The sequence below is a fragment of the Sparus aurata genome, chromosome 3, assembly GCF_900880675.1.
Source record: "Sparus aurata chromosome 3, fSpaAur1.1, whole genome shotgun sequence".
NCBI lineage: Eukaryota > Metazoa > Chordata > Actinopteri > Spariformes > Sparidae > Sparus > Sparus aurata.
In genome coordinates this window covers 3495721-3522746 of record NC_044189.1, presented here as the reverse complement: position 1 = coordinate 3522746, position 27026 = coordinate 3495721, and the positions used below count along the sequence as shown (strand labels likewise).

At 45.7% G+C, this 27026-nt stretch overlaps 1 protein-coding gene across 5 annotated transcripts; it reads right to left on the bottom strand.

Moving 5' to 3' along the window:
- Window positions 1–1147: 1147 nt before the first annotated feature.
- chd4a (chromodomain helicase DNA binding protein 4a) lies at window positions 1148–24482 on the bottom strand. 5 transcript variants are annotated; one of them, XM_030411559.1, is made up of 41 exons: window positions 24179–24482; window positions 23471–23629; window positions 20264–20373; window positions 19450–19692; window positions 15777–15895; window positions 15126–15400; window positions 14733–14863; window positions 14498–14636; window positions 13383–13552; window positions 13034–13267; window positions 12742–12945; window positions 12448–12656; window positions 11736–11867; window positions 11555–11654; window positions 10451–10642; window positions 8912–9112; window positions 8666–8803; window positions 8446–8567; window positions 8181–8354; window positions 7925–8066; window positions 7604–7735; window positions 7355–7472; window positions 7063–7187; window positions 6832–6924; window positions 6569–6710; window positions 6308–6477; window positions 6018–6207; window positions 5784–5873; window positions 5464–5555; window positions 5202–5335; window positions 4939–5083; window positions 4662–4815; window positions 4473–4570; window positions 4115–4382; window positions 3878–3943; window positions 3562–3783; window positions 3338–3446; window positions 3078–3210; window positions 2054–2249; window positions 1623–1798; window positions 1148–1484 (listed from the first exon to the last, which is right to left on the bottom strand). In XM_030411559.1, the coding sequence occupies exons 2-41, from the start codon at window positions 23529–23531 to the stop codon at window positions 1470–1472; spliced, it is 5964 nt and encodes a 1987-aa protein (XP_030267419.1). In that variant the 5' UTR covers window positions 23532–23629; window positions 24179–24482; the 3' UTR covers window positions 1148–1469. The 5 variants fall into 5 exon arrangements, with proteins under 5 accessions (XP_030267419.1, XP_030267420.1, XP_030267421.1 ...); XM_030411560.1 differs by having other exon boundaries at window positions 6030–6207; XM_030411561.1 differs by having other exon boundaries at window positions 13383–13549.
- Between the last annotated feature and the right edge of the window lie 2544 nt (window positions 24483–27026).

The following is a 27026-nucleotide window of genomic DNA, read 5'->3' as shown; positions in this document are numbered from 1 at the left end:
CACTGAACGTCACATTTAAGAAAAACTTTGGATCCAGAATTCACATAACAGCTGCTGTCTTTCTCTGAACATCAGGACGATTGTTTTAAAAGAGGAAACATTAAAACTCGTTCACCTCCGTCCACCCGTCGTGTTGTTGTTCCTGAGCTGGGGCTGAATAATCATGACATCACAGTGTGTTTAACCTCTGACCTCTCCAATATAAAATGTCCTCACTTCATCACTTTAACCTTTTAGACATTTGTGTGTAATTGTTTCTCATAATCCTCATTTGAAATGTGTTTAGTGAGGTCACAGTGACCTTTGACCGCTCACGTCAAAGTGGACTTTTGTTCCGAATTAGAAAAGATTCCCTCACAACATTCCTGAGATTCCTCGTTCACAACAACAGGACGGACAACCCGATAACATCGTTTGTTTGGCCATCACCAGCGCAGAGGCATTTTTAAATCCATTGCAGTTAAATGTTCTGTCAGCTGCAGACAAACCGGTGAGCACGAAACATTCATTCAAACTTTGGAAAACATTTTTCTCTTTGTGAAGTTGGTCTGATTGTTGCATGAAAGCACACACGGATTCTTCTGGATGAATTCAGTAAAACTCTCCAGGGATAAACCACCTCATGATTTTTAGTTTCACACGTTTATCAAAGCTTTGTTTCAAAATTGCCGCAAGTAAGAATGACCCATACAGTTAATTATTCATCACTGAAATACTAAATTGTCCCTTTAAAAACAGCAAAAAAACACGGAACATTTCTTTGTCTACTTAAACTAAATTAAGAAGTTTTCACCGCTGAACCAAAACAACCACGCTTCGATTGTGGTGTGAATGGGTCAGATCCAACTCCAGGTGAAATGTAGAGCTGAAGAGCTCCTGAAGCCACCTGCGCTTTGCATTCTGGGAGAGCAGCCAGCAGGAATATAGCAGCATAGTTTGCGACGTGTATTCGACCTACTTCCTGTATTAATGTTCTTGTTCCCGCCTCAGACACATCAGACCAATAAGCAGCGTGAACGCTCTCACGTAGTTTGCAGCGACGTGTTTTGATTCTCTTGGTTTTTTTTCTTCTGGCGGGAAAAAGTCTCCAAATTTAAACCATCTTCGTCGTCGGCGACCTTCTGCCCAACGGACCACAGACAACTTCTTTATTACATTTTTTTATTTAGGTCCCAAAAAACCATCATAATAACATTATATCAATAATATTAATACAGAAATTGAAAAAAAGGAGGAAAAAAAATAATAAAATAAAATAGCTTTTCTGTCCACAGCCTCAAACTTGGGTTATCGGGGGGAAAGGATTCGATCCTCCAGAAAAACTCTGTAAAGTCTGTTTAAGGGGGGAAAAAGTGAAGTGGGCGTGGCTTCAAGCTGGAGCGCGCTGTCCGTTATTTCTGCTGTGCACCAATCAGGAATGTCGAGGTGAGGCAGGGGGTGGTTTTCGAGGTAAAGAGCAGAGTTTCAGTCTACTGCTGCGACATCTGGAGGAGGAGAACAGAGACAAAAACGTTTTTAAGCATTAGTTATTCAGCTTATCTCACATTTAAGACACTAAAATTCAGATTTCAGAGGTTAAACTAGAAGTTATTGATTGATGATGGATAGCTTCAGCTCCGTACCTGTTGTGTCTGTGCCTGTGTCTGTGTCTCGGGTCCTCGGCTCGCCAGCCGGCTCAGGATGTTCCTCTCAGACATCTGGAGTCGCACGGCAACCGGCGGTATCCGGGCGATGGTTGCTGGGAGGCGGGTGACGTCCGCCTTCATGTCGCTCAGCAGCTCCTCCAACTGCTTCAACACTGAGAGAGAAGAAGAGGAAGAGAGGGATGAGGAACTGAAGTCATCACGACAGAGTTATGGTTGTTTCATGCAACTTTTTATTTCTCAAAGCAGTTTTATTTCCTTCCTTTACGTTAGATTTTACCTCCAGGTTTCACAGTCACCGTTTACCAAATTAAAAGCATCTCTGAAAGCTTTTAAGACATCCTGAATGCTAAGATGCTAACAGGAAGTCATAGCTGAAACCAGAACCTCGATCACAGCGAGCGTCTCACCTTTGTGCAGGACGGCGTTGGCCGGTTTGTTCCCGGACATGGACTCCTTGCTGAGGTGCTGGTGGGACTCGGCCAGACACTCCACCTCGCTGAAGCGGGTGTTCAGGGCCATGGAGGGGTGGGAGGGGTCCTCCGACATGTTGAGGTAGGCGGCGCGACGCAGCTGCTCCTCGATCACAAGCGCCTGCTCCAACAGCTGGAGGAGGAGGAGGAGGAGGAGGAGGAGGAGGAGGAGGAGGAAGAGGAGGAAGAAGAGGGTCAGCATCAACAAAAAATCTACTTTATCATCAGTAAACATCCGAGTCTTCACTAGATTCTTGTTTACCAGACGTATAAAGATAATTGTAAAGTGTCAGTGATAATTATGATGTATTAATTGTAAACATTGGAGTCTCCTCGCGGTCTTTGTTCTGTTATTAACTGCTTCATTTCCACTTTAATTTAATTAAGCAATAAGAGAGACCAATAACTGATATTTGGAGAGTAACCAAAACTTTATAAGCGCCAATAAATTGGAAACCTGCAGAAAATCAGCTCAGGCGATAACGAGTCTGTCTCTAGTAAACACGTCATCATCGGGTCGTTAATCACAACTCGTTCTGCAGTCATGACGGGCTGACGTTTGCAGGACGGCTGCGAGCTTCAGCAGCAAACACACAACTTATAGTTTAGTTATAGATCAGACTTTATATTCCGTTGCTCCCTCATTTCATCCTCTCCTGCTTCCAGAGGAAACCGATCGCTGTATTTACACGAACAAGAGGATCACTTCTGGACAAGGTCAGATAAATACGATGCGCTCTTATAAACTACAAAACTCTGTAATCTGTATCATGGAGAGGTAACGTGATGAGGTGCTGAACACAGGAAGTTTTGCACGTTCTGGTTTGCACATTGTTTAAATTAATTAATAACGTTTCAGCTCTCAGGCCTTCGTAAACAAAGTTGCCGATCCTGATCCAAACGTCATCAAATCAAACAGAAGTCATGGAGCCAGAGGAGCTGGTGGCGTTTCCACTCGTACCTTGAATCTCCTGGCGAGGAACTTGTTCTTGATCTCCAGGAAGTTCCCTCGGTTCATCTCTCCTTTGAAAGGCTCGTTGAGGATGGCGAACTTGACATCGTTCTGGATGTCCTGCCAGCGAGCGTAACCGTGTCTGGAGAGAGCGGCGGGTTAAGAGCGACAACTTCTCTGAGCGGACGAACAAACACATCTAAAACACGACAATCCTCCATTTACAGCGAGAGAGCAGCGAGCCAATCACAGCTGGTAACAAAGGATACTGTATGATGCCGGCCAGCAGCCAGTAGTCATGGCGACGGTGCCAGATCTCATTGGTCTTCTTGGTGACGGTGGCGGCGCGCTCCTCGTTCTGCCACAAGGAGTGAAGCTCTGAGAGAGAGAGGAGAAGAAGAAGAAGATGATGATGAATAAATGAAAACAACTTTAAACTACCTGTGTGTGTGTGTGTGTGTGTGTGTGTGTGTGTGTGTGTGTGTGTGTGTACCTGTGAATCCTCCGTCAGCGATGTTGAACATGAATCTGGTCTTTGCCTTCTTCTTCTCCTCGCTGGCAGCTCCGGCAACGGCGGTGGCGGCGGCAGCGGCAGCAGGAGGAGTGGCGGCGGCGGCGGCGGTGGCGGCTGACGCTCCGCTCTCTTTGCTGCTGTCTCCGTTCTGCAGTTTGGTCGCCTCCTCCGTCTTCGGCGCCTCCTTCTCCTCCTTCAGATCTGCTGCAGGAGGTGAAAGGAGACACGATTAACGACCAGACGACAGAACACGAAGACACGAGAGAATAAACCTTGTGTGTTGTGAGTTTGGTACCTTTCTTTTCGTCAGCAGGAGGTGTGGTGTCCATCTTTTCTGTCTTTTCTTCTTTCTTTTCTTCTGCTACAAAAAAAGCAAACACAAAGAAATATTAAAAGACAGAGATCAGATCTGACGTTTGAATCACAGTTTCAGAACGTTACACCTCTAAAGTGTCGATTATTGCTTCAACTGTTTTTTCTTTAGCAGCTTTTCTGACTAAATCAAACCAAAACAAAGAGTCAGACTTTGTACCTTTGACTTCAGCGTCTTCAGGTTTGACCTCTGAACTCTCCGTCTTGGCCTCTGAAGGCGACTTGGTCTCCTCTCCTCCCTCTGGACTCTTCTTCTCTCCCTCTGCCTCCTCTTTCTCCTTCTCCTTCTCCTTCTCCCCCTCCTTCTCTTTAACGCTCTCCGTTTCTCCGTTGCTCGGTTTGTCCGTCTCCATCGGCTCCTCCCCGTTCTTCTTGGCTTCCTGCTCCGCCGGTGGACTCTTCTCGTCGTCGTCTGGGATGGCGATCACCTGGAGGACAAAGTCAACTTGTTAATTAACACGTTCAGAGTGTAAACATCCTACTTTAATTCACGTCACTTGAACACATCGCGTCTTCACCTCGTTGCTGGTCTTCACCGGCTCTTTGCCGTTCTTCTCCGGCTCGCCCTCCTTCTTCACCTCCTTCTCTGCCTCTTCAGTCTTTGTTGAGTCGTCAACTACAAATACAAACGACGTTCATTCATTATGATGTTTAACGTGGTTTGTAAAGTTCGTCTCGTGCACAGCGACCTGAGCAGCGTGTGTTACCTGCAGCAGGTGTGTTGGGTTGTGTGTCGGCAGGCGTGCCGGTGGACGGGGTTTTTCCGGGCGAGTCCGGCTGAGCGGCGGCCTTCTTGCTCTCCTCCAGCTCGGCCATCCAGGGCATCGACCACTGACCGTTCACGTGCTCGAACTCCTGGACCTGGAAAACACGAAGACGACGCGGTCAGTGAACACAACACTTCTCATCATCGCTGCTTTCTTTTGTATTCTAGCAACAAAAGTTTTGAGTCAGGCCAAAGTAAAAGCTGCCGTGCTTCGTTACCTTCTTGCGGATGAGCGACATGACGCCGATACGGGTGAGGACGTGTTGCCGTGACAACCCTTCTCTGGGGACGCCGTCTGCGAAGGTCTCGGCTCCGTCGGCTCCGGGCTCACAGAGGTGACGCATGAACAGAGAGACGTACGCCCTGAAAGAGAGAGGGAGGAGGTGATGAAGGAACAAACATACGAGAGGAACTGAAATAATCCAAGAAGAGAATTCAAGTTCATCCGCTTGTCTTCAGCGTTCATCGTGCCGCTTCTTACTTGAACTCTTTCTCAGATTTCCCTCGCAGGTCTCGGACCAGCCACTGGGTGGTGAAGGCATCCTGGGGAGGCATCCCATAACGCATCACTGCGTTCAGGAAGGCCTTCCTCTGCCGAGAGTTGAAACCCAACACCTGGGAGACGGAAAGTGTCAGACGTCACACACAGCACAACACTTCTGACCCACAACAACCCAGCGGATCTTTAACAAACTGTCCCAGCTGATGGAGCAGCTGATGGAGCAGCTGATGGAGCTGCTCACCTCGATGTTGCCTCCCACCCTGGCCAGCAGGGGGGGCAGCGGTTTGTCTTTGTCGTTCCTCAGGCCCTTCCTGTTCGGCCTGCGAGAGTTGGCTGCAGAGAGGAGGACAGATGGTGATTACACAGATAATAAGAGACGATCTGCAGGGAGGCGAGTGAGCTGCATCAATTACATCTTTATTTTTTGTGTATAAACACGATGAAGCCGCTCGCTCGTCTTTATCTGGACGTTTGAGTTCTTGTTCACTGTATTTGCTCTTTATTCAGGTGTTAGAACGAGCGAGGGACGGCTTGAAATCAGTTCTGTCCGCTGGTCTTTACCTTCTGTTCGCTCATCAAAGTCCTCGTCTCCCTCCTCAGACGCCACAGAGTAATCCGACTGGCCGTCGGACTGGTCGTCCTGCCAATCAGCTGTAAGAGAAGAAAAACCCCAAAGGAAACAATGAATGCCCTCCAGCTGACCAAGTGTTGGTGAAACATGAAATGATCGCCACATTCATCCACAAAAACACCACGAAGAGAGAGAAGTTTCCAAAATTGGACGGCAAATATCACCTCTCCTCGTACCTCTGTCTTCTTGAGAGCCGTCGTTGTAATTGACCTGCTTTCGGATACGTTTGCCTTTGCCGAGGTTGCGAGCGAGATCCTCCTGCTGCTGCTCGTAGTGGTGACGCAGCAGCTTCTCCCAGTAGTCTGGATCTACACTCTCCTCCTGCTTGATGATCTCCCGCTGAACCTCCTCCTCCTGAGCCGAGGGAAGGAAAGGAGTCAGAGGGTGAAGAAGAACAGCGTCGTGGATGACGACTAATTAATTGTTGCTGTGCTTCACATCTGCATCCACTCACCTCCTCCTCCTCGTCTTTGACCACATACTGAGCCACCTTGAAGGAGCTCAGGTACTCGTTCATGCTCTGCAGCTCCGTGTCGTCCGTGGCGTCCTGGTTCCGGTCCAGCAGACGGTCGATGGCCTTGTCGTCGTAGTGAATGATGCTGCTGTCCTCCTCCTTGTTCTCACCTGAAAAACACATATCGGTTAAACAACATGTCGCGTGTTTTCTCAGCGTCTTCGTACAGCAGTGAAGAACACATCGGTGCAGTTTTCTTACGCTCCATCGCCTCGTCCTTGAAGAGCTGCTCCGTTCCAAACTTGAGGATGTCGTCCAGTTCTTGTTTGGACATGGAGCCCGTCTTGGATCCGAGGCCGGGTCGGACCACCAAGTGAGTCAGCATCATCTTTTTCTTGGCAACCTGGACACAAGAACACGAGAGGAGACATTTATCACAAACTGCTTTCACTAAAACTGTTTCTTCAAATGTCTTTTAAGCGACATTTGCTCGACAGATCCGTGTTTGCTCCCGTCGTGCTCACCTGAGTAATCCTCTCCTCCACTGAGGCCTTGGTGACGAAGCGGTAAATCATCACCTTCTTGTTCTGACCGATACGATGAGCTCTGCTGAAGGCCTGGACGCAGAGGAAGAGGAGTCATCAATCAACATCAGCTGACCCTCAAAGAGCTTTTCACCGTCAAAACAACTGTACAACACGTCACACAACGCCATCTTTCCTGGCTCGAACATGAAGCAGTGAATCCTGCCGTACCTGGATGTCGTTGTGGGGATTCCAGTCAGAGTCGTAGATGATGACGGTGTCGGCGGTGGCCAGGTTGATACCGAGACCTCCGGCCCTCGTCGACAGCAGGAAGGCGAATTGCTGAGCACCAGGAGCTGAGGGAGAGAAAACAGGAAGGAACAGTCACTTTACAGAACGCTTCAATCGACAGCTTCCATGTAAAAAGCCAAACAAACCCCATTAACTAATCAAATTCACGTGAAATAGAAAGTAGGACTCAGAGACGGAGGGTGAAAGGTGGAGTTTGTGCTCTCAGTCTCACCGTTGAAGCGATCGATAGCTTCCTGTCTCATCCCTCCTGTGATGCCTCCGTCAATCCTCTCGTATTTGTAGCCCTCGTTCTCCAGGAAGTCCTCGAGCAAGTCCAACATCTTCGTCATCTGCAGCAGAAACGCAGAGGAGACGGTTTGTTAGGAAACAATGTGAGATTTCTCGGACACTAACCCCACTGTGGATATCAACATTGTGAGAGCAGCAGTGTCACGTAGAGGACGTGGAGATGTTTCCTCACCTGAGAGAAGACGAGCACTCTGTGTCCTCCCTCCTTCAGCTTCCTCATCATCTTCTGCAGTAACAGCAGTTTCCCAGCAGCCTTTGTGAGGGCGCTGCCGTCGTACATCCCGTTGGGCATCTTTGGAGCTTCCTGTTTGGGGCGAACAATCAAAAACATTCAAACTCTCTTCCTCTAAAGTAATTCAACGCTTCTTTTCAGAGTCTTGGCTGCTATTTTCCAGTGATAACAGATCTTCTTCTCCAAATAAATTCTACAAAACGTGGCTTGAAATATCATCTAAACGAAAACACTCTGAAAGATCAGACGTTTGAGTCTTACAATAGCAGCCGCGGGGAAGAGGTAGGGGTGGTTGCAGCATTTCTTGAGGTCCATGACGACGTTGAGCAGAGACACCTGGTTTCCTCCTCCTTTCGTGTTCAGAGCCTCAAAGTTTTTCGTCAGGATAAATTTGTAGTACTTCCTGCAAACGGACGACAACACACGTTTACCCTTTTTCTTTCCCGCTGTTCCATTTTCAAACTATACAGACTTCAACTTGAGGCACTGTAGCGTTCATTCCCTCCTCCTGACTCACTTCTGCATGGGGCTGAGCTCCACTCTGACGATGAGCTCCGTCTTGGAGGGCATGTGTTTGAAGACGTCGGCCTTCAGCCTCCTGAGCATGTGCGGACCCAGCATGTCGTGCAGCTTCTTGATCTGGTCCTCCTTCGCGATGTCGGCGAACTCCTCCAGGAAGATCTCCAGTTTACTGCGAACAGAAAGGACGATGCAGAGAGGTGAGGCGCTGTCAGGTGGGATCGTCACACTGCTGACTGACGACCGGGACTCTGTTCTCCTACCTGAACCTCTCGGGCGTGAGGAAGTTGAGCAGGTGGAAAAGCTCCTCCAGGTTGTTCTGCAGAGGAGTTCCAGTCAGCAGCAGTTTGTGCTGCAGAGGGTAGTTGTTCAAAACCCGGAAAAACTACAAAAAGGAGAAACAAAGAGGAACATGTCAACAACAGAAACTTCAGCTGGTTTATGAAACCTGATTGTTGATGAGGTGATCCTGAGCGTCTGTACCTTGGACTGGTTGTTCTTCAGTCTGTGGGCCTCGTCCACCACCAGGCAGGCCCAGTCTATGGAGCCCAGGATCGCCATGTCGATGGTGATCAGCTCGTAGGAGGTCAGCAGGACGTGGAACTTGATCGACGAATCTTTCTGTTGGATGAAATCAACGTAAAATCAAGTTAAAACAAGTTTCAACCCGCTCCATTCTGTCGCTTCACTCATCCGGGACTTATTCATCTCCGTCCCGCCTCCTCTCACCTTCATCCTGGACGCCTTCTTCCCTCCTCGGATGGCGTTGTCCTCGAAGGAGAACTCGTTCTCCCTGATGACGGCTCTGCTGTCTTTGTCTCCGACGTACGTCACCACGTACATGTCGGGCGCCCACATCTCAAACTCTCTCTCCCAGTTGATGATGGTGGAAAGTGGGGCGCTGACCAGGAACGGCCCCTTGGAGTGACCCTGAGGGGAGACAGGAAGTCAGTTCAACATGTCCCACAGATCACATCGGTTCTCTGACATGCAACTGGAAGTTTTTGCATGGAACGTATTATGCAATAAAAACTGTACAAGTTAGCATCACTGTCACAAGACGAATTACTCTAAATTGAATTCTTTTGTGAGTTTCATCTTGCAGCTGACTCAAACCTGCGAGGCATCCAAATTATGATCCCAGGAGATTTAAAAGCCATTTTTCCTTGATTCGAAACGATGTCAAATTGAATTAGGGGAGCAGAACTTCACGAGTGAAAAGTAAAAAACATCAGCATCCGTAAAAATCGCAGCAAGGATCTGCAGTTAAACTTTGATGGCTTCAAACAGACTTTAAATACTGAAGAACTACTCGTCATAAATGCTAATGTGTGTTTTAAGAGGAAGTGGTCAAACATTTTCTGCTTCCAGCTTCTTAAACGTGCAGATCTGCAGCTTTTCTTTGTCATTTCTGTCAGTAAATGAAGAGTTTGGACTGTTTGGTTGGACAAAAGAAGCAATCTGAAGACTGAAGAGTCACTTTGTGGACGATACATAATTAAAACAATCATAATATGCAGCTCTGCTAATTATGATTAACAGCAATTCATCAGACGACCGTCTTCTTGGTTAATTGATTCATTTGTTGAATGTCAAAAAGCACAAAGGACGATCGTTAAAACTGTCAAAGTTAATGTTAGAACAATTCTAGTTTTGTTTTTACATCAGTCGAAACCAAAAGGTACTAAATCTACCAACACAGAAGACAAAAACATGTCAGAACTAGTTAACAAACATCCTGCTGCCCATGAACGCATCACCTCCTCCAGCTCTACATTTATAAAACAATACACATCGTTAACAGGGATCAATTAATACCTGTGGTTTGAAAACAAGCCATCCACTCAGTTTTATGAACGGGGACGAGCTCCTGCTGCTCTGGCAGGAAGTGCGTTCTGGCCTCCCGCCTTTAGGTGGCAGCAGCCGCACACACGTCTGCTGTGTGAATGTTTACTGTCTGAGATCGAACTTAATGTCGTCAGATTTCACCTGACTAATACAAAATGGCTGAATGGCTGCCAGCCAATAGGATGACGGCTATCCAGACGCAGTCACACACAGGGAGAGCTCAAACACAGCTCATGAACACAGATCAAAATAATGAGTTGTAAACTAATAATGGAAGTAATTTAATAATAATAATAAATCATGAAGAGGATCAACTTCAAAGTGAGAACAACTTTCTGTGCTGAGCTCCTGTTTCAAACAACCCAGTTCACCACAGAACCAGAACCAGAACACAGACCCGCAGCAGCTCCCAGCACTCACCTCTTTATACAGCGAGTACAGGAAGACGGCCGTCTGCACCGTCTTTCCCAAACCCATCTCGTCGGCCAGGATGGTGTCGGTGCCCTGAGCCCAGGAGAAGCGCAGCCAGTTGAGCCCCTCCAGCTGGTAGGGATGCAGCGTCCCACCTGTGCTGTCCAGGTACTCCGGCTGGCGCTCGAACTTTATCGTCGGCTGCGAGGAAGAAAGAGAGACGGGACAGAAACTGAGTCACATTCTAGCTTATTCCAAAACACGACTGTTCAAGATCAATAGTTTTCAGAAACTTTAAAAGACTTTTGTCCTTTTTGGTTCCAAGATCGTCACGACAGAATTCGTACAATTTATTGCAACTTGTATCATTATTCATTCAGAGTTTAATCCAATCAACATCAGCAAGGAAAGGAAAAGGTCAAGATAACCAAAACTACAGAGGACAACTGAAAGTATTAGTGTTAAAAGTGCACGTTGCATGTAGCTTCTCAGCCACAACTGGACAGAAATGGACCCACAAATGTTCCCAACACGGAGGACAAACAGGTTCCACATGCTGAACTGTTTACATTTTACAACCTCTGACAACCTCTCTGGTCCGTCTCTCATCTGCTCCGTCAACACGCCGCAGTCTGTCCGTCTTTATCCAGTCATTCAAAGCTTCCAAGTTGTGCAGAATTTAACATTTTTATCAGGATCTGCTTCCTGCCAACGGTTTATTTGTGCCGACAGTTTAAATTAAACTTGTAGAATAATATCCCTGTTTTAGGATTCCATTCGATCGGAGACGGAATTTGTTTGAGGAACGTCGAAATGTAGAAATTCTGGTGATAATTTCTGTATTTAAAGTTTCTGGTGATAAATGTTATGACTTGTGAGTTTAACAGTCTTGTCAATTAATTATGTAAATGAATAGAATCCTATTTTTCGCCCAGTAAACACGTGTAAGAGCAGCAGAATGTCTTGAGTTTCTCCGTCTCTTGAACTCCACACGACTTTCTGCTCAGTAATGTTTCAGGTCTGGTCTGAATGCCGAGTTGTGATCATCTGTGGTTGCAGCGTTTTCCTCTGTAAGTCAGTATAAAAGTATTCAGACTGTAAATCTTCACTCACGTCCACCACGGGGTTCTCCGGAGGTCTGTCAGGCCGCTTCACTCTTCCTTTCACCTTGATCTTCTTCCCTGGTTTCCCCTCCTCTCCCATCATCAGCTCTCTGAAACACAACACAGTCAGTGAAGCAGGTGTGTTTTGTGTTTCTGTGTTTCTGTTTCTGATGTCTCTCTCTCTCTCTCACCTGTGGTTCCAGTACTGCACCTTGAAGACGTCAAACTCCTGGAAGTCCATTTCCTCGGACTCCCAGGTGGCCTGGTCGTACTGCAGCTCTCTCCACTTGATCAGGTAGTGCACGTTGTTCTTCCTGTCCACGCTGAGAAACACAGCAAAGACGGAAACAGTCACTTTTTGTTTGATTTGGCTCAAAGATGGTGCTGAACTTTATGTTATGACAAGTTTACATCACTCGATTACTGAAAGAGTATCATTATTTTTGACAGAAGTTGAGATCCAGATGCATCACAGAAGGATGATGTGATTTTTGCGACCAAACAAACAAACAAACATCTCTGCAGCGCCACAAACTCCGTTTATCGCAGTATCTTGATGATATTGCATTCGGCTCGGAGTTCAATAACCTTCAGACTGCTTGTAAATTCTTACTTAAAGGGGGAAGGCCAACTCAAAGAGAGAATCCTTGTAAAATAAAGGCTGAATAAATAACGAAATTAAGGAATTTTTATATAATTAGATCAGATTATTACATTTAATCAGATTGAGTGGTGCTTCTTCTCAAGGGAACACCTTACAAGCAGAGAGACTTTCAATGTTATGACTGGAAGTAACTGGACCAACATTTCATGAAGAGAGGAGACGTTTTATTCTGAAAAACATCCTCAGCTTGTTTGAAAGTTTGAAAGTAAAGTTGGAGCATCACAACGTGTTTGTCCGACCTGTGGTTGAGGATGCGGTGGATCATCAGCCACTCCAACTTGATGCCAAAGCGGAGGTACTGCTCCTCCAGCTGTGCGTACATGGGGTCTTTGTTCTTCCTCTTGACGCTCTTGTCCTCCTCGCCCTCGCCGAAGTCGATGGGAGGCGGGTCGTCCATGTCGTTCTTCCTCTGGTAGTTTCTGAACATCACCTGACAGTGGAGCTCCAGCTGCACGGACGAAAGAGGACGACGGTTAAAAAGAGGAAAGTTGTGAAATAAAAACTGTTTATTTCTCGTCGTGAGCTCCACACACCTGGAGCTCTGTGACCCAGGAGCAGTGCCAGTACGACATGTTGGACCACTTGACGAAGAACTCCCTCTCCGGCCGCCCTGCCAGCGGGGCGGGATCGGGGGCGTCGGCTGCGAGGTCTGGAGGGCGAGGGACCGGCGTGGGAGAAGGAGCGTCGCCCCACCGCCACGTCAGGATCTTCTGGACCTTCCCTTTCATGGCTGGACACTGCAGGGGCACCAAAGAAACATTAGAACATTTAATGTCTTCCTTTCCAGCTCACACCTCCTAAACAACTAAAATAAATGCAGCTCACCGTGCAGCGGGGGCAGATCCACTCTCCGTTGGGGATCTCTGGGAGCGGCGGGTTGAGGCAGTGGATGTGGTAAGACGAGGGGCACGAGTCACAGCAGAGGAGCTCTCCTCCATCTTTACACACCCTGCAGAACTCCATGTGGTGGTCGTCCTCCTCCATCTCTCCGGTGTCGCCGTTGTCCTCCTCGGCTTCTGAGCCCTCCTCTCTGGCCTCCCACTGGATGCCCTCCTTCTCCTGGAATCAGGAGGAAAAATTCAGGTTTTATACTTCCAGTTTTGCTTTTGAAGGTTCTGATCTTAGACTGTAACACTTGTTTCTATTAAACCAATGTTATATGTGTGTTGCTTACACAGTGCGGGCAGCTCCAGGTGCCCTCGGGGGCCTTCTCCATGTCGGGGTCCAGGCAGACCATGTGGTACGCTCTGGGACAGGTGTCACACAGGATGATCTCTCCACCCTGCTGACAGACCTCACAGTAGTCCTGGTGGTCCGTCTCATAGCCGTCCCCGTCCTCTGCTTCTGGGTGCAACAGAAAACACGATGACCAAAAACGCCTCCTGACATTTTCATATCTGACAGACTGAAACACAGGATGTTATGATGCGTGCTCGGATCCCGGCTCGGCATTCATGACATTCTGCTGCTGTGTGTTTATGTTGTCTGTCGGCGGAAAAAAACCCACTCGCTGAGTCATTTTTTCCCCTCAACAACAGAAACATCAACAGCTTCAGCGGAAGTCTTTCACAGGGAAAATATAAATATTAGTTTCGGCGGGTGAATCTGATCTTCACCGCCAACTTCTCAAATCTTTCCAAACAGTATAAATGCACAATGACGGGTTTTACATTTTGTCAGAGACTTTTTAACATTTCTCAACAATGTGTTTGACTTTTTGGAAACAAACAAAGAAACTAAAATGTGTTTCGGTTGGTTTCAGGGGCCAAATGTTCAGCAACTAACCCGAACTGTTCACCTCAGGTCCTCAGAGAGCCAACAAAACATCACAACAGTTCAAATTACGCTGAATCAGCTGTGTATCGGATCCATTTGGACTTAGCGGCCTCTTCCAGTTGCCGATTTAAATTCACGGGTGACGCATCTGAGCAGCGCTTCGGTCTTGTGACAGCAGCTCCAGGGGATGCGTCAGTCAGCAGCGACCAAGATGTCGTCCTTCTAAATATACCAAACTGTGCTGACTCAGTCACAGTGACTAATGTGTGTGTGTTTGCATGCGTGTGTGTGCATACACCTCCTCATGTTGTTGTTCATTCCTAAGACGTTTAAGGCTTCACCCTGCATGCAGTTATTACCATTCACCGCTGTTTGTTTAACCTGCAATCTGCAGGCTTTACGTGAGGCCGCTCACAGCTAACACAGGTAGAGCTCTGACTCAGCGATTGGTTCAACTCCCGGAGTTTACACAATAGCTGCTGTGAATATAACGGCGTCACGGTGAAGACGTACCTTTCTTTTTCTTGGGTTTGCTCTTGGATGGCTTCTTTTTGCTGCGGCTGCTGCGGCTGTTGGATCCCTCTGAAACCGAGACGCTGTTCATGCTGCCGTCCTCGAAATCACTGTCCACGTCAGGCTCATCCTCCTCGCTCTGTGCATCATGAGAGACAGACTCATTATATAAAAAACTCAAGTGTATGTAGTGATGTGTGCACAAAAGAAAACAGAGAGGAAAGACGGTTCCTACCGATGAACGTTTCCGCTTGCTGTTGAAGCCTCCCAGTTTGATTTTAAGAGGAGCCACTTTCTTAGTCTTGGCGTTGTTCTTCTTCTCTTGTGGTTTAGGTGTGGTCTTTGACTTCTTGCGGGCGTTGGGACCTGCCAACACAACACAAAAAGGTGGGTGTGAGTCACGCACAGAGCCGAGGAGATACAGAACAAAGAGCTGCCTTAAAAACACAAACTAGGTGACTAACGAAACAATGGATACAAGGGACGCGGCGAAAACCAACACTTGTTAGACTGAAACTTAGTGTCTGGATTAATCACTTCGTTTTATTTCTCGTTCAGCTCCCCCCGGTAGCAATCCCCTCTGATTCCTTCTAGCTGAATACTGAGTGATGTCTCCTCCTCACTGTACCTTTGCCTTCCTTTGTCTTGGCCTTGCGTAGCGGCGGTGCAGGGGGCTGCTGAGGCTCTACGGGGGGCGGCGGCGGCGGCGGCGCTGCAGCGGCCGGGGCGACCTCCGCCACCATGTTGTCGACGGCGGCTGGTACGTTTGCGGTTGCCAGCGCTGCGTTGGCAGCAGCAGCTCCTCTCAGGGGGTTGTTGGTGCTGAACTCGCGCCACTTGGCGCCCAGAACCATCATCATCTTGGACACGGCGATCTTGGGGTTCTTGGCTGCGATGAGGGGCCTGGAGTGAAAGAAGTCAGATTCAAATACGGTCTGATTCATGTTTTCAAACCGTCTTTTGTTCTGCATGAGTCAAACAGGGCTGCAGTGAATACTTGACACACTTTTTTACAGGTTTCTAAAGGTATTATTTTAGCCCATTTTCCCTTCTAAAGCTGGTCACCAACTCTTCTGTAAAAACTACATCAATCTGAATCTGAAAGTGCCTTATGTTCTAAAATAAATGCGGGAGTAAAAAGCACATTAATTGCCTCCAAATTATGGTGGAGTACAAATACCAGAAATTAAAATTCGGTAAACTGAGCTAAATTTGGACTTTGAGATATTATATTTTCACCACCGGTGTGTCCCATCTGTAAGTCTCTTTGTGTATCTACCTGACGAACTGGCTGAAGGCCTTGTAGTTGGTCAGGGAGCGGTAGTCTTCCTCGGTGAAGACGTGGTCGATATCCTCCATGCCCCAGTCATCGAGCAGCTGGGACGACGACTTGGGCTCCTGCAGGAAACAAACAACCACAAGCTTCATTAATATCAGAGCGACAAAACTCTACAACCCAAGATTAATAAAAAAACTGTCCACTGAATAAAGACTGTAGGGAACGGGACAACGTCAAGACGCACGGAGCATCTCACTCACAGTCTGATAACATGAAGCAAAACTGTCATGGCAGACTTTGTGATATCAACATATATTCTACTGTTGTGCAAAGAATCAACATATTATAATCAAACTTTTGATTTACACCCCTAATACTAAAAATAAACTAATACATTTAGACTGACAGCACAGAAAGACGTCTCAAACACCTGCAGGTTAAACAACCTGGACCACTCGCTGTTCGTCTTAAGGAACACAAGTTAACAACACAAAATGTGACATAATATAAACCGCAAAGAACAAAATTCAGAATGTAAACAAACAACAAATTACACCGTCCGCTCAAAGACAGTCCGATCCAACTGAAGAGTCACAGGTAAAAACTTTACATGACATCAGACGGCAGCAGGACGATACAGTCGACGATCTTTAGAGAAAAATAAAATAACTTTCAGTATCAGAATCTGAAAACTGCATCTTCTGATCTCTCACAGACATTAATACTAATCTGGAGAACCTGGTTTACAGACGAGCCCAAACACATGTAAAGCTGTTCTGCTCATAATTCAAAATGTGCTAAAAAGACAAAATGACTCAACGTTATTATTCACAACAAACTTCTGTGATGTAAGAAGCTCCTGCAGGACGATCACAGCTGATCACACTCTGACCGAGTGACAAACACGCAGGAACGACCGCTGCCGCTGTGCCCTCGATCATCACAAAAGCCGAACCTTCAACCTCTCACGAAAACATTTACTTCCCCTCCCTGCGTGTCAGCAACAGCTGTTATTTTACTCCACAATCAACTGAATAATGTGTCGCAGGAGCTGAAGTTATCTGCGGAATCAGAGTCCGAACACGACGACTTCATTTGGAACTAATAGAGATTTTTGTTCATTCAGAGATGATGACGACATTTGCGTGATCATGAGGCGAAAAGAATCTGAAATTAACAAACAGATGCTTAAAAATAAGTCCATTAAGTTTCCTGTCTGACTGACCACTTAGTTGTTATAAAGATAATTACTCTGAACAGTTTGGTTAAGATGAGATTGCGGTCGGTGATTGTAAAGTTTAGTTTCATGTGATTCTTGATTCTGGTTCAATCAAAACACGTAAACATCCTGTCAGGCTACAGGAAACTGACAGGATGTGAAATGTGTCGTTAGTTTTGACGTTCAATAGAGTAAATGAGCAATCAAAATAATATAGATACGTATAATATTAATAAAAACACTTTAGTTGGAGGCTTAAAAAGATTCTAAACTTTGTCCAAGCTGTATAAGTTTAATTTCTGGTTGTTTGTGTTGATATGAGCGACTGAAAAAAGGCTGCGACTAACAATTATTATAATTTATGATGCATCTTTATAGATTTATATGAGAACATGGTTAAAAATCACAATGTTTCACCATCATTATTCTCTCCAGATCGCTTGTTTTGTACGACTTGTAGTTAAAAACCACAAACATTTTCAGTTCACTGTCACAGAAAGACAAAGAAAAGCAGCAAAACCCCAGAATATAAAAGGTATATTTGTTTGAAAAATGATTTAAATGTTTCAGTTAATGGGACTTAATGGATCCTTGCAAAAAAATATCAAACATTTGCTGGTTTAAGCTTCTTAAATATGAGGATTTGTTGCTCGTCTCTGTTATTTATGACAGTTCATGAAGAATCTTTGGTGTTTATTTGGATTGTTGGTGGGACAAAAGAAGAAACCTGAAGACGCCACTCAGGGAAATTGTGATGAGAATCTAGAATTCAGTTTTTAATGTTTAAAACAAATCAAAAAATAATTTGCAGATGAATCAATAATGAAATAATCAGAGTGAGATGCCTGCAATTATAATTATATTTTGCCAATCGTTAAACTAAACTTTCAGAATGGATTCCTTCTATAAACTTTACAACTGGTCAATAAATCCAATTCACTGCAAGTTAGTTTTTTTTAAAAAAAGGTCCCTGAGCAGGTGAGCAGTAATTCCAGCCAGGTAAACTACACCCACCCAACACCTTCCTCTTCCAGCCTTCCACCAAACAAACAAACAAACAAAACAAAAAAAAACCCCTCTTCCCATTCCGCCGTCTTCCAGAACGCAGCGCGGAAAAAAAAAAAAAAGGATGGCGGGCGACGCAGCCGATGAATTAAAATGTGTTTATCTAACCAAAAAGAAAAAAAAGGGTCAAGAGCGCAGTGCAGAGCGGCGCTAGGCGGGGTTGCCATGGTAACAGCATATATGCCTTACACACCCCCGTCCCACACACACACACACACACACACACACACACACACACACACACACACACACACACACACACACACACACACACACACATCCCAACACCACCCCTTGCATAAGTGTCATTAACTACACGGCCCCCTATTGGCCGCCGGATTCTGAGTCGACCAGGCGCAGCTCTTTGTTTAAGCACCTCTCATATCACATAGACTCCATTACAGGTGACACAGTCAATATGTGCTCGTCACGGAGCAAACAAAAGGCTACTGCGACTAAAAGTTAGGTCCCAAAAAAAAAAGAAAATAATTAACACGACAGCAGAAAGGTGCTGAACATTTTAGAACATGTTTAAAAAAAAAGGGGGTCATCGCAGTGGTTTGGCCCATTTACTACACCTTACACATACTTTACATAACAGCTCATTATTCTGCTGACGACACTGCTGGGTTGTTTAAATCTTAATGTACTTTCTGAACTGTATATTTCATTACTCTGGTCGTGAATATCTATCAGAAGATTTAAACTTGCACAGGAGGCGTTATCAAGCAGGTTTCCTCGTTGTCGAGGGATATTTTTGATTGTTTAACATAGTGCAGAGTTTTAATTCAGCCGGTTCTTAACCACGTTTACACCGACATAAATTAAGAGACTAGAACTAGAACAAATGGCTACATGGGAGCGACGCAGAAGCAAACCAGAAATCTTGTTAAGCTGTGATAATTGTTCGGTTTCACCACTAAGTATTGAACTGGGCAAGTAAAAATCCACATACTGCCAGTTAATCTAGTGACTCCAATAATCAAACACATTGTGTTTCCTGGAGAGAGACTGAGGAAGCAGTTTAAAATGAGCAGCTCGCTTCTTTTACATCTCTGTTGAGCGTCGCACCACGCACACGGAGAAAATGGCAGCGAGTATAGACGTTTATGAGCTAAATACCAGTAAACATTTCAATTATCCTGGAAACAGGTTTGGCTGGGTGGCGTTTGCAGATGTGGGCGAAACGCAAACTATTTATTGTGCGGTTTGCCGCAAGTTTGAGAGCAAGGTGTGAATATAATTAACTGTAGACACTGACGAAACAACTCGTGGCGGGACAATTAAAATCTGCTGAGGGCGAGTTTCCCTGAGGTTCACTGAAGACTTCTCTGTCCAGTGAAAAGAGTTGTGTGCTGACAAACTCTTTAACATTCATGTGTCCCTCACCGAGCCATCGTCATCATCATCGTCCTCGTCTTCCTCGGGCTCTGGCTCCTTCTTCCTGGAGGTGCTCCTCTCGGCACCGGCGCTGCTCCTCTTCTTCTCTTTGCCGCTGCTCCCCCTCTTCTTCTTTTTGCGTCCTGGAGTGTAGTCGCTGCCCTCGCTGTCGGAGCGCTGCACGGGGACGCTGTCCTCGGCCTCCTCCACCGTGCCCATGTCCATGGGCTCCGGGGAGCTGATGGGAAGCTCCTGGAACAAGGAGGGCAAAGATGGACGTCAGGAACACATTTCCTTCTATAAACCAACTAGATTCTTACAAGATCGCAAAATACTGCAAGATAAAACATATCATAAAAGGAAAGGAAGACTCATTGGCTCTCAGGATGAAATTTGAGATCCACATTTTAACTTTCAGCCTTTTTTCTTTAAAATCCAGCTTCTTCTCTAATGATAAAATAGAAATGCTTCAGAAAAAGTCACAGTAAAATGAAAACGATCTGTATAAAGGTTTTGAAATGCTGAACATTGTTCTGCAAAAAAGTAAAGATAAGCAAGAAGTAAAATCTTGTGTCTATTAAATATTACCAGACGAGGTCAGGTCGTCTTTTACAATCGTAACGACTTCTCCGCAAATTTGACTTTATCAGCTGTTTTGCCTGCACGAGAAGATTAACAATCCTGCAGACAGTCGTGCTTTTTACTGAGTGTGAAGCTTCATGAAGAGTGTCCGACTTGTTTTGTTCCAACTTTATAATCTTTTGATATTTTTCATACAGTTCAGCGTCCAGAAACACACACACACGATGACCTGCATCCTCACCTCTCTGCGTGACCGCCTCTTGCTGCCTTTGCTCTCTTTGCTCTTCTTGGCCTTCTTCTTCTTCTTCACCTTCGGAGTCTCCGTCTCCGAGAGCTCCTCTTCCTCATCATCTACAAATGGGACCAGTGGAGACATTTCATGGTTTAGATATGAAGAGGAGCGACTGTGTGCCAGTGATAACATTACTGAACAAAGAGTTGTGACTTTAGCATGTATATCAGCAGACGCTCGCATATCGGGCTGTAACCAAAACACGAGCGACGCGGCGGTGAATTCTGAATGTGGTTTAGTTTGGTTACTTACTGTCGATTCAGCAGCTTCTTTAAAGTTTAAAACCAAACTGTTTACTACTGCTTTGAATTAATTTTCTCTCAGGTCAAATATATTTGTTAGTTTGTCTCGTGTGCTTTTCTTTGTTTCTATAGTTCTTTTCCTTTTCATGTGTTAATGTTTTATTCCTTTTGCGTTTCTGTGCCGTCTTTTATCATGTTCCCCATTTCCTCCTCTCACTTTCATCTGTGTGACACCTGCGGTATGACACGCACGATATAAATAAAAGTGCCTTTCGCTTACTTATATTTTTGGTGAACCACTGCAAAACTCATCTTACTCACCACATGATGTCATGGCTCAATCAGGAAGTTAAATGACCTTCATGCGCTTTAAAACATCACTGAATGTGTGAGATATTGATTAATAGGGCTGATGTTGTAATTATACGTTTCAGGAGGCCACATTTCCAATAAATTACTTTTTGGTTTTAAACACAAGTCGGAGCGCTGCGAGGCCGCAACCACATTCACCTAGTACCAAATGATATGAAGGTGGTCTGTGATGTAAAGGGGGGCCGGAGAACCAGGACTAGTACAGGACAAGCTAGTGGTCTGGGTTCCTAACCCATTTAACAAGTTGCCCCTGGGGGGGTGATTCGAATCAGTTTTGCTCTAGTGGTTAAAACTGTCGTTTACAGCTGATTAGTCATTATGATTTACTACAGTGCTGCAGGCCTGCTGACGGAGGGGAGCACCGTCCAGCGTTTGCATCAGTGGCTCGGCACTCAGAGCCTATTAATGTAATTGACTATGGTAAAAAAAGTAAATGGCAAGCTGCCATGAAGATGCACCTGGTAAGGAAGACGCTTTAATGTGATGAGATTTTAGGTCGTCTAAAGGAGACGGGGCCGTGTCTGCGGCTGGGCGGCTGCACAGCTGTAAACTCAAGCAGGTTAAAAACCATCTTTTAGTGCCGTTTGAATAACATCCGGCGCTCTATGAGAATGTCTCTGACGTGATGTTGATTCTGTAGCTTCCCAAAAGCCTCTTAAAGGCCAAAATGATCTTTGTTCATAAACTTAAAGCAGATGTAGATTCTTTTTAGCCTTAAATGTGTGTGGGAAAGACTCAGAACATTAACAAAACTAACACTATAAAAAGAAAATACTGCGTCATCTCAATATGAGCAGCAGAGACGACGTACAACTGATTTGCAATTTACTTATGAAAACTCTCAATTCGAGCGGAAACAATCAAATTTAAGGCAACAGAAAATGAATCTGACTATTCATATTACGTATAATAATTGAGGTTTTAAGCAACATCAGTCATTTCCTGGCTCTAACTTTATTAATGAGAGGTTAAGACACTTTTAGTACCACTCAAGATTAGTCAGGGATATTGTGATAGGGGTCAAATGAAAGTCAAATTAAATGTGTTGCATAATTTTTGGGGGTGAGAAGTATTCACGCAACACAAAATAGAAAATTCAGATATGTCACAGAATAGACAATCAAGTGAAACACTAAGATATCTGCAGAAGATTAATATTCCTAATATAATTTCCTTGCATCAGACGATGTCGATGACATAATATGACCTGTGACTTTGTTGTTCTGTACACAAGACATCTATTACATGTCTGTCTGACTGTCCTGGGAGAGGGAACGCTTCTCTGTGGCTCCTCCTGAGGTTTCTTAGTCTTTTTTACCTGTTATAAAAGGTATTTTTCCCCAATATGGCGAGTTTATTCTCACTTGAATCGATGTTTGAAGGACGGAGGATGTCACTTATTCTACAGATGTGATTGAGATTTAGCGTTGTATGCATAAAATTGATTTGATTTCTGCTTTGTATTGATGGCCGCACACAACAAAGCATCTGAAAATATCTTGCATGGGGAAAAATATCATTAATTTCTGCCAATTTATCCACTGATTAATTAACCAATTATGAAACTAATCATTAGCTGCAGCTCCACTTGTGACAAACCACGTTAACATGCATTTCTGGAGTCTGATATCATCAACAGGACAGAAAACAAACATGAAATATAATGTCATGGCTGCGAAATCCAATTAAAGAGGCTGTTCATGGGGAACAATAACCTGCATTCATGTCCAAAAAATGTTCCCCATTTTCCACACTTTTCGGTATTTTTCTGCTCCTGCGTGTTAACAGTTTGTTTACACAGCATCACCTGTCAGCTGGAGACAAAGCCAGCTGGTTTTGGTTGAATAAAGAAGCAGTTTCTGGGTCGATCTTAGCGCTCGCTGCTAACTTGTAGGACTATTTGTTCTCAATGGTTCCGATGCGTGCGGCGCGCGTGCTCGTCGGAATCATACAAACTGTAAACAATGCGTTGTTCGGTCGCACGAGCCCGAGTGATCAATAAGCACGATAAATTGCTAAAATAAAACATACAGGTGTGGTGTGGAGATGTGTTTCAGCTGTGTGGTATTATTTGTACTTTTTCCCACACTCAAATCGAAGGCGCCGGCCATGAGGAGGGGAAGAGCCGCTGAACGTCATCCGCCAGCTTCCAAGCTAACTGGCTGCCTCCATCTTGTCATCGACACGTAAAAGATACCGGTAGCTGGCTAACGTTAGGCCCCGGGAACATGCCGGTCAGTCGGCGTGTGACTTCGTCACTATGCATCCCATCAGCCATCACACCGCTTCTTGGTTGTGGTTTTGGGTAAAAAACGGGTGATTTGTTTATTTTAAAGATGCCGAACGGGCAGTTGCAAGCCGCGGGAAGTGTTTGCTAATGTTGCCGCTAACGTTAGCTTACCCGGTAGTTAGCTGCACTGAGTTAGCGGGCGCTTTGCTAACGAAACATGATTGATATGAATGTCAAAAAACATCTGCTCATGCTAGCCTACGAGCGGTGTGAACATTAGCAATTTCGGCTAACAAATGAGCCTTGTCTTACCGTGCATCAACCGGTCATCCGCGGCTCCATAATCATCTCTGTCATCCTCGCTTCCAGACATAGCGGACAGCAGAAAAACTTTCTATTTAGTTAGCTAACAGTTTAGCTAACTAAATAAAGTTATTTGTTCGTGGGGGTAATCCAGAGTTCTGACCCAGTCTTGAGTCGGTCCAAGTCGTGGTGTGTGTTGTGTAATTAGGAGAAAGAAGGGGGGGGGGGGCAGCCGTCCAGGTTTCAACAAGGGAAATAAGAACAAAAAAAAGAAAACGGAAGTGAATATTTAGCAGCAAAGAGCATTCAAAACACAAGCACCCGGTAAAACAACCGAGCCACCTAAAACACTCACAGCATGGACGATGAATCTGAACTTTATCTGCCTATTAAGTTGGACAGCTCACAAAGATTAGCACCCTACACTCACTCCATCTCTCCTGCGTTCAGCTGACATGCCATCTTGCCACTATCGTTAGTTTCCGTGCCATTAGCATGCGTGCTAGCCGAAGCTTGACCGGCGGCCAGGTTCAGATTTGAGCCGCTCACACACACAAACACACATATCTGGCTGTTAATCGTGAAATATCTCGTGCTAACAACCCGGCATCCGAGGCCATCTCCCCCCCCACCACCTCCACGACCACCTCGAGTAGATTATCAAACAATGAAAACCCACAAATAAAAAAAAAAAAAAAAGAAACTGAGGATACTCACAACTTGAGATTCACCCAAAAAAAAAAAAAAAACCCCAAACAAAAAAAACAAAAACAGTAACTCCAGGCTCACTTTGTCTATCAATCAATACTTGGAAGCTGTTTCTGTTTAAGCTAACGGTATACATACAATTTAAATATATTTCCGTGTTTTTGTGGCAGCGTGTGCGCACGACGCCGTCTCCTCTTTCTCTCCCTCGCACACTACCACACACCCCGCGCGCGCGCACACACACACAAAGAGATCAGGGGGCAGGCATCCCATAATATCCCCCCTCTCATACAGACACACACACACACACACACACACACTCACTCTCACACTTCAGTCACCCCTCCCCCACTCTGCATAGTTACCTTGCAACGTACAGACCATAATAGTCAACTCACCCCTCCCTCTCCTACAGTCTCTTCCCCATTCCTCCATGCATGCACACCCCCCCCACCCCCCCTCCCCTTTGCACCTCCACCCCCTCCCTTAGCAACCGGGGTTACCATGGAGACGCTCACCCCCCCCCCCCCCTCCCCTCCCACCCCCGTGCGGCCATCCCATAATAGTAATGAGCGCAGTCACTGACATCCCTCAATGAGCATAACTCCAAAAAAAGAGAGCGAGATAGGAGGAAGGAGGGGGGGGAAAAAAGGAAAAAGCGTCACATGGCAACTGTGTGTGCCACATGACTGCTTAACTTGAGTGTGCATGTTTGCATGTATGCGCAGGCACTGTACTGTATACGAGCCCGGCTGCTGCACGCCGCACATGATCCCGAGGGCTGCGCCGCGGAATAAAACAGGCATGAACAACAACCTCAAAGGTCACCGGAAAAGTGGGGGAGACACCAGGTGACCCAGGTGTCACCCCTGAAAAATGTACATCTTTTTATATATGCGACTGGACGTGAGGGAAGTCGTCCGGCGTGTCGTGTGTGTGTCCCCCCTAAAAAAAAAAATAGCTCCAGGAGTTAAAAAGTTTTCAGGGTCGGTTGCACGGCTGGCAAAAAAAAAAAAAAGTGCAGGGGTGCAACGCGTGGCCCCTCCAGAGAGAGGAGGTCACGGAGGTCAAACTGTAGTCAAAACCTTCAAGTGCTGCTGCTCCGAGCGCCCCCCACCCCTCAAAACAAGAAACAGGGAGCCCAGAACGTACAAGAGCCAAGCCAACAGCTGAGTTAAGCTGTCTGCACACACACACACTCACACACACTCACACACACACTCACACAGGCTTGCTCCACAGGCTGCCTGGAAATGCATTGCAGTCAATGGTGGGAAAAACGTCTGGGTCCTAGACAGCTTTTTCCCACCATTGACTGTCTGTAGTACATTCAGTCTGAGGGGTAAAAAAGCAGAACTGCGGCGGAGAAGCTTCTGAATGACGAGGGGAACGGACAGCGTTCACGTCGGCTAACGGGGAGACGCGTCCTCGAGGGCCTGCGAAGCATCGGGATGAGTTATGTGTTGTTATTGTAGCGCCGCAGGACGAATCTGCTCTCCTGATGCTGCTGGAGTCGCACACAGGTCCGCAGAAATAAAACAGAATCAACAGCTGAAGTTCGACATGTAGCCAAAAGTATGTGGACGCGTCTCAGGTCCAAACCCAAACACCGGAGGACGAGGCTCTTAAATTACAAGTCTCAAGGTCCTGCGATCAATATGAGATGATTATATCACCATAAAACACAAAAACAAAGCAAACTTCCTACCAAAACAAAGTTGTTGACGTGAACTCAGCTTCATTATGTCTTAAAAACCTGGAAATGAAACAGTGACGGATAACGAGCGTTCGCGTTTTGTATGTTTGGCCAGAAATGGTGGCACAGGAATTTCAAAATAAAAGCATATGTTAATATCAAAGCATCATCTTTCCAACTTTCGCGTCCTCGTGGAACAGACTTTGACGCAACACCTGAGCGTCTGTTCACTCCTGTTTCACCTTTATTCTCCTTCTTTGCCTCCATCAACACGCTTCTTCTTCTCTTCCAGTTATTCCAGTTGTTCCACTGTTACCTGTGGAGAGAGACCGGGGAAAACGACGCCTCTTCCTGTTTCGACCGCGTCATGGCGGACCTGCTTCCTTTGTGACGTAATGAACCTCTTCTGTCAAAGAACGCTAAAGGCGAGGCGAGTTTATTTGTTTGGCACAATTCAGACACAAAGCTAAAAGACATTAAAAACAAAACATGGTATTGATATATTGATCCAGACCGATGTATCAGTTTGTAATGTCGACAGGTGTAAATAATCTAAACCACCTCAGCGTGTAAACATCTCAAAATGATGGATAATTCAAGAATTATACAATAAAAACTTAATCAATCCAGAAAAAACTGGAGCCTGAAGACAATCATACATCACCGCAGCTCTCAGCGGACATATTTGATTATTTCTGATTGACTTTTTTCTTCCTGTTTCATCGTGACAAAGCCTCAGGCACTAAACCAAGAGCTGCATCGGTTAATCAATGAATCGATTAGTTGTCAAATACTAAATTAATTGTATTTATCACTATTCTTATGAGCGACTAATCGATTCCAGCTTCTCAAATGTGAATATTTCCTCCTCCTGTGATTGTAAACTGAATATATTTTGCGTTGTGGACAAAAAAAAAAAGATATTTGAGGGCGTTTGATCGAACACAGATCAACATTGATTACTCAGGAATGAAACTAACGTTTAGCTGCAGGCTTACTGACCGACCAGAACCTTTGGGATGAACTGTAATATGAGCCGGAACCTTATCGGCCCACATCACGAAATAAAGGTCGTGTTCAGACCTCACAATGGAGCTTCATCCCAGCGGTGTTCGCTGAGGTCGTCGCTCAGGACAGTCGAGTTCTTCTACACCAAACCTG

Bases quoted from the DNA above. Each gene is read 5' to 3' on its own strand.
- chd4a (XM_030411558.1), bottom strand. From the start codon at position 23,531: ATGTCTGGAAGCGAGGATGACAGAGATGATTATGGAGCCGCGGATGAC. The intron at 7,473-7,603 runs GTGAGGAAACAT...TTTCTGCTGCAG, and splicing joins GAGTGCTCGTCTTCTCTCAG to ATGACGAAGATGTTGGACTT. The intron at 5,556-5,783 runs GTAAAGACCAGC...TCCTCTCTGCAG, and splicing joins CTTTGATGAGCGAACAGAAG to CCAACTCTCGCAGGCCGAAC.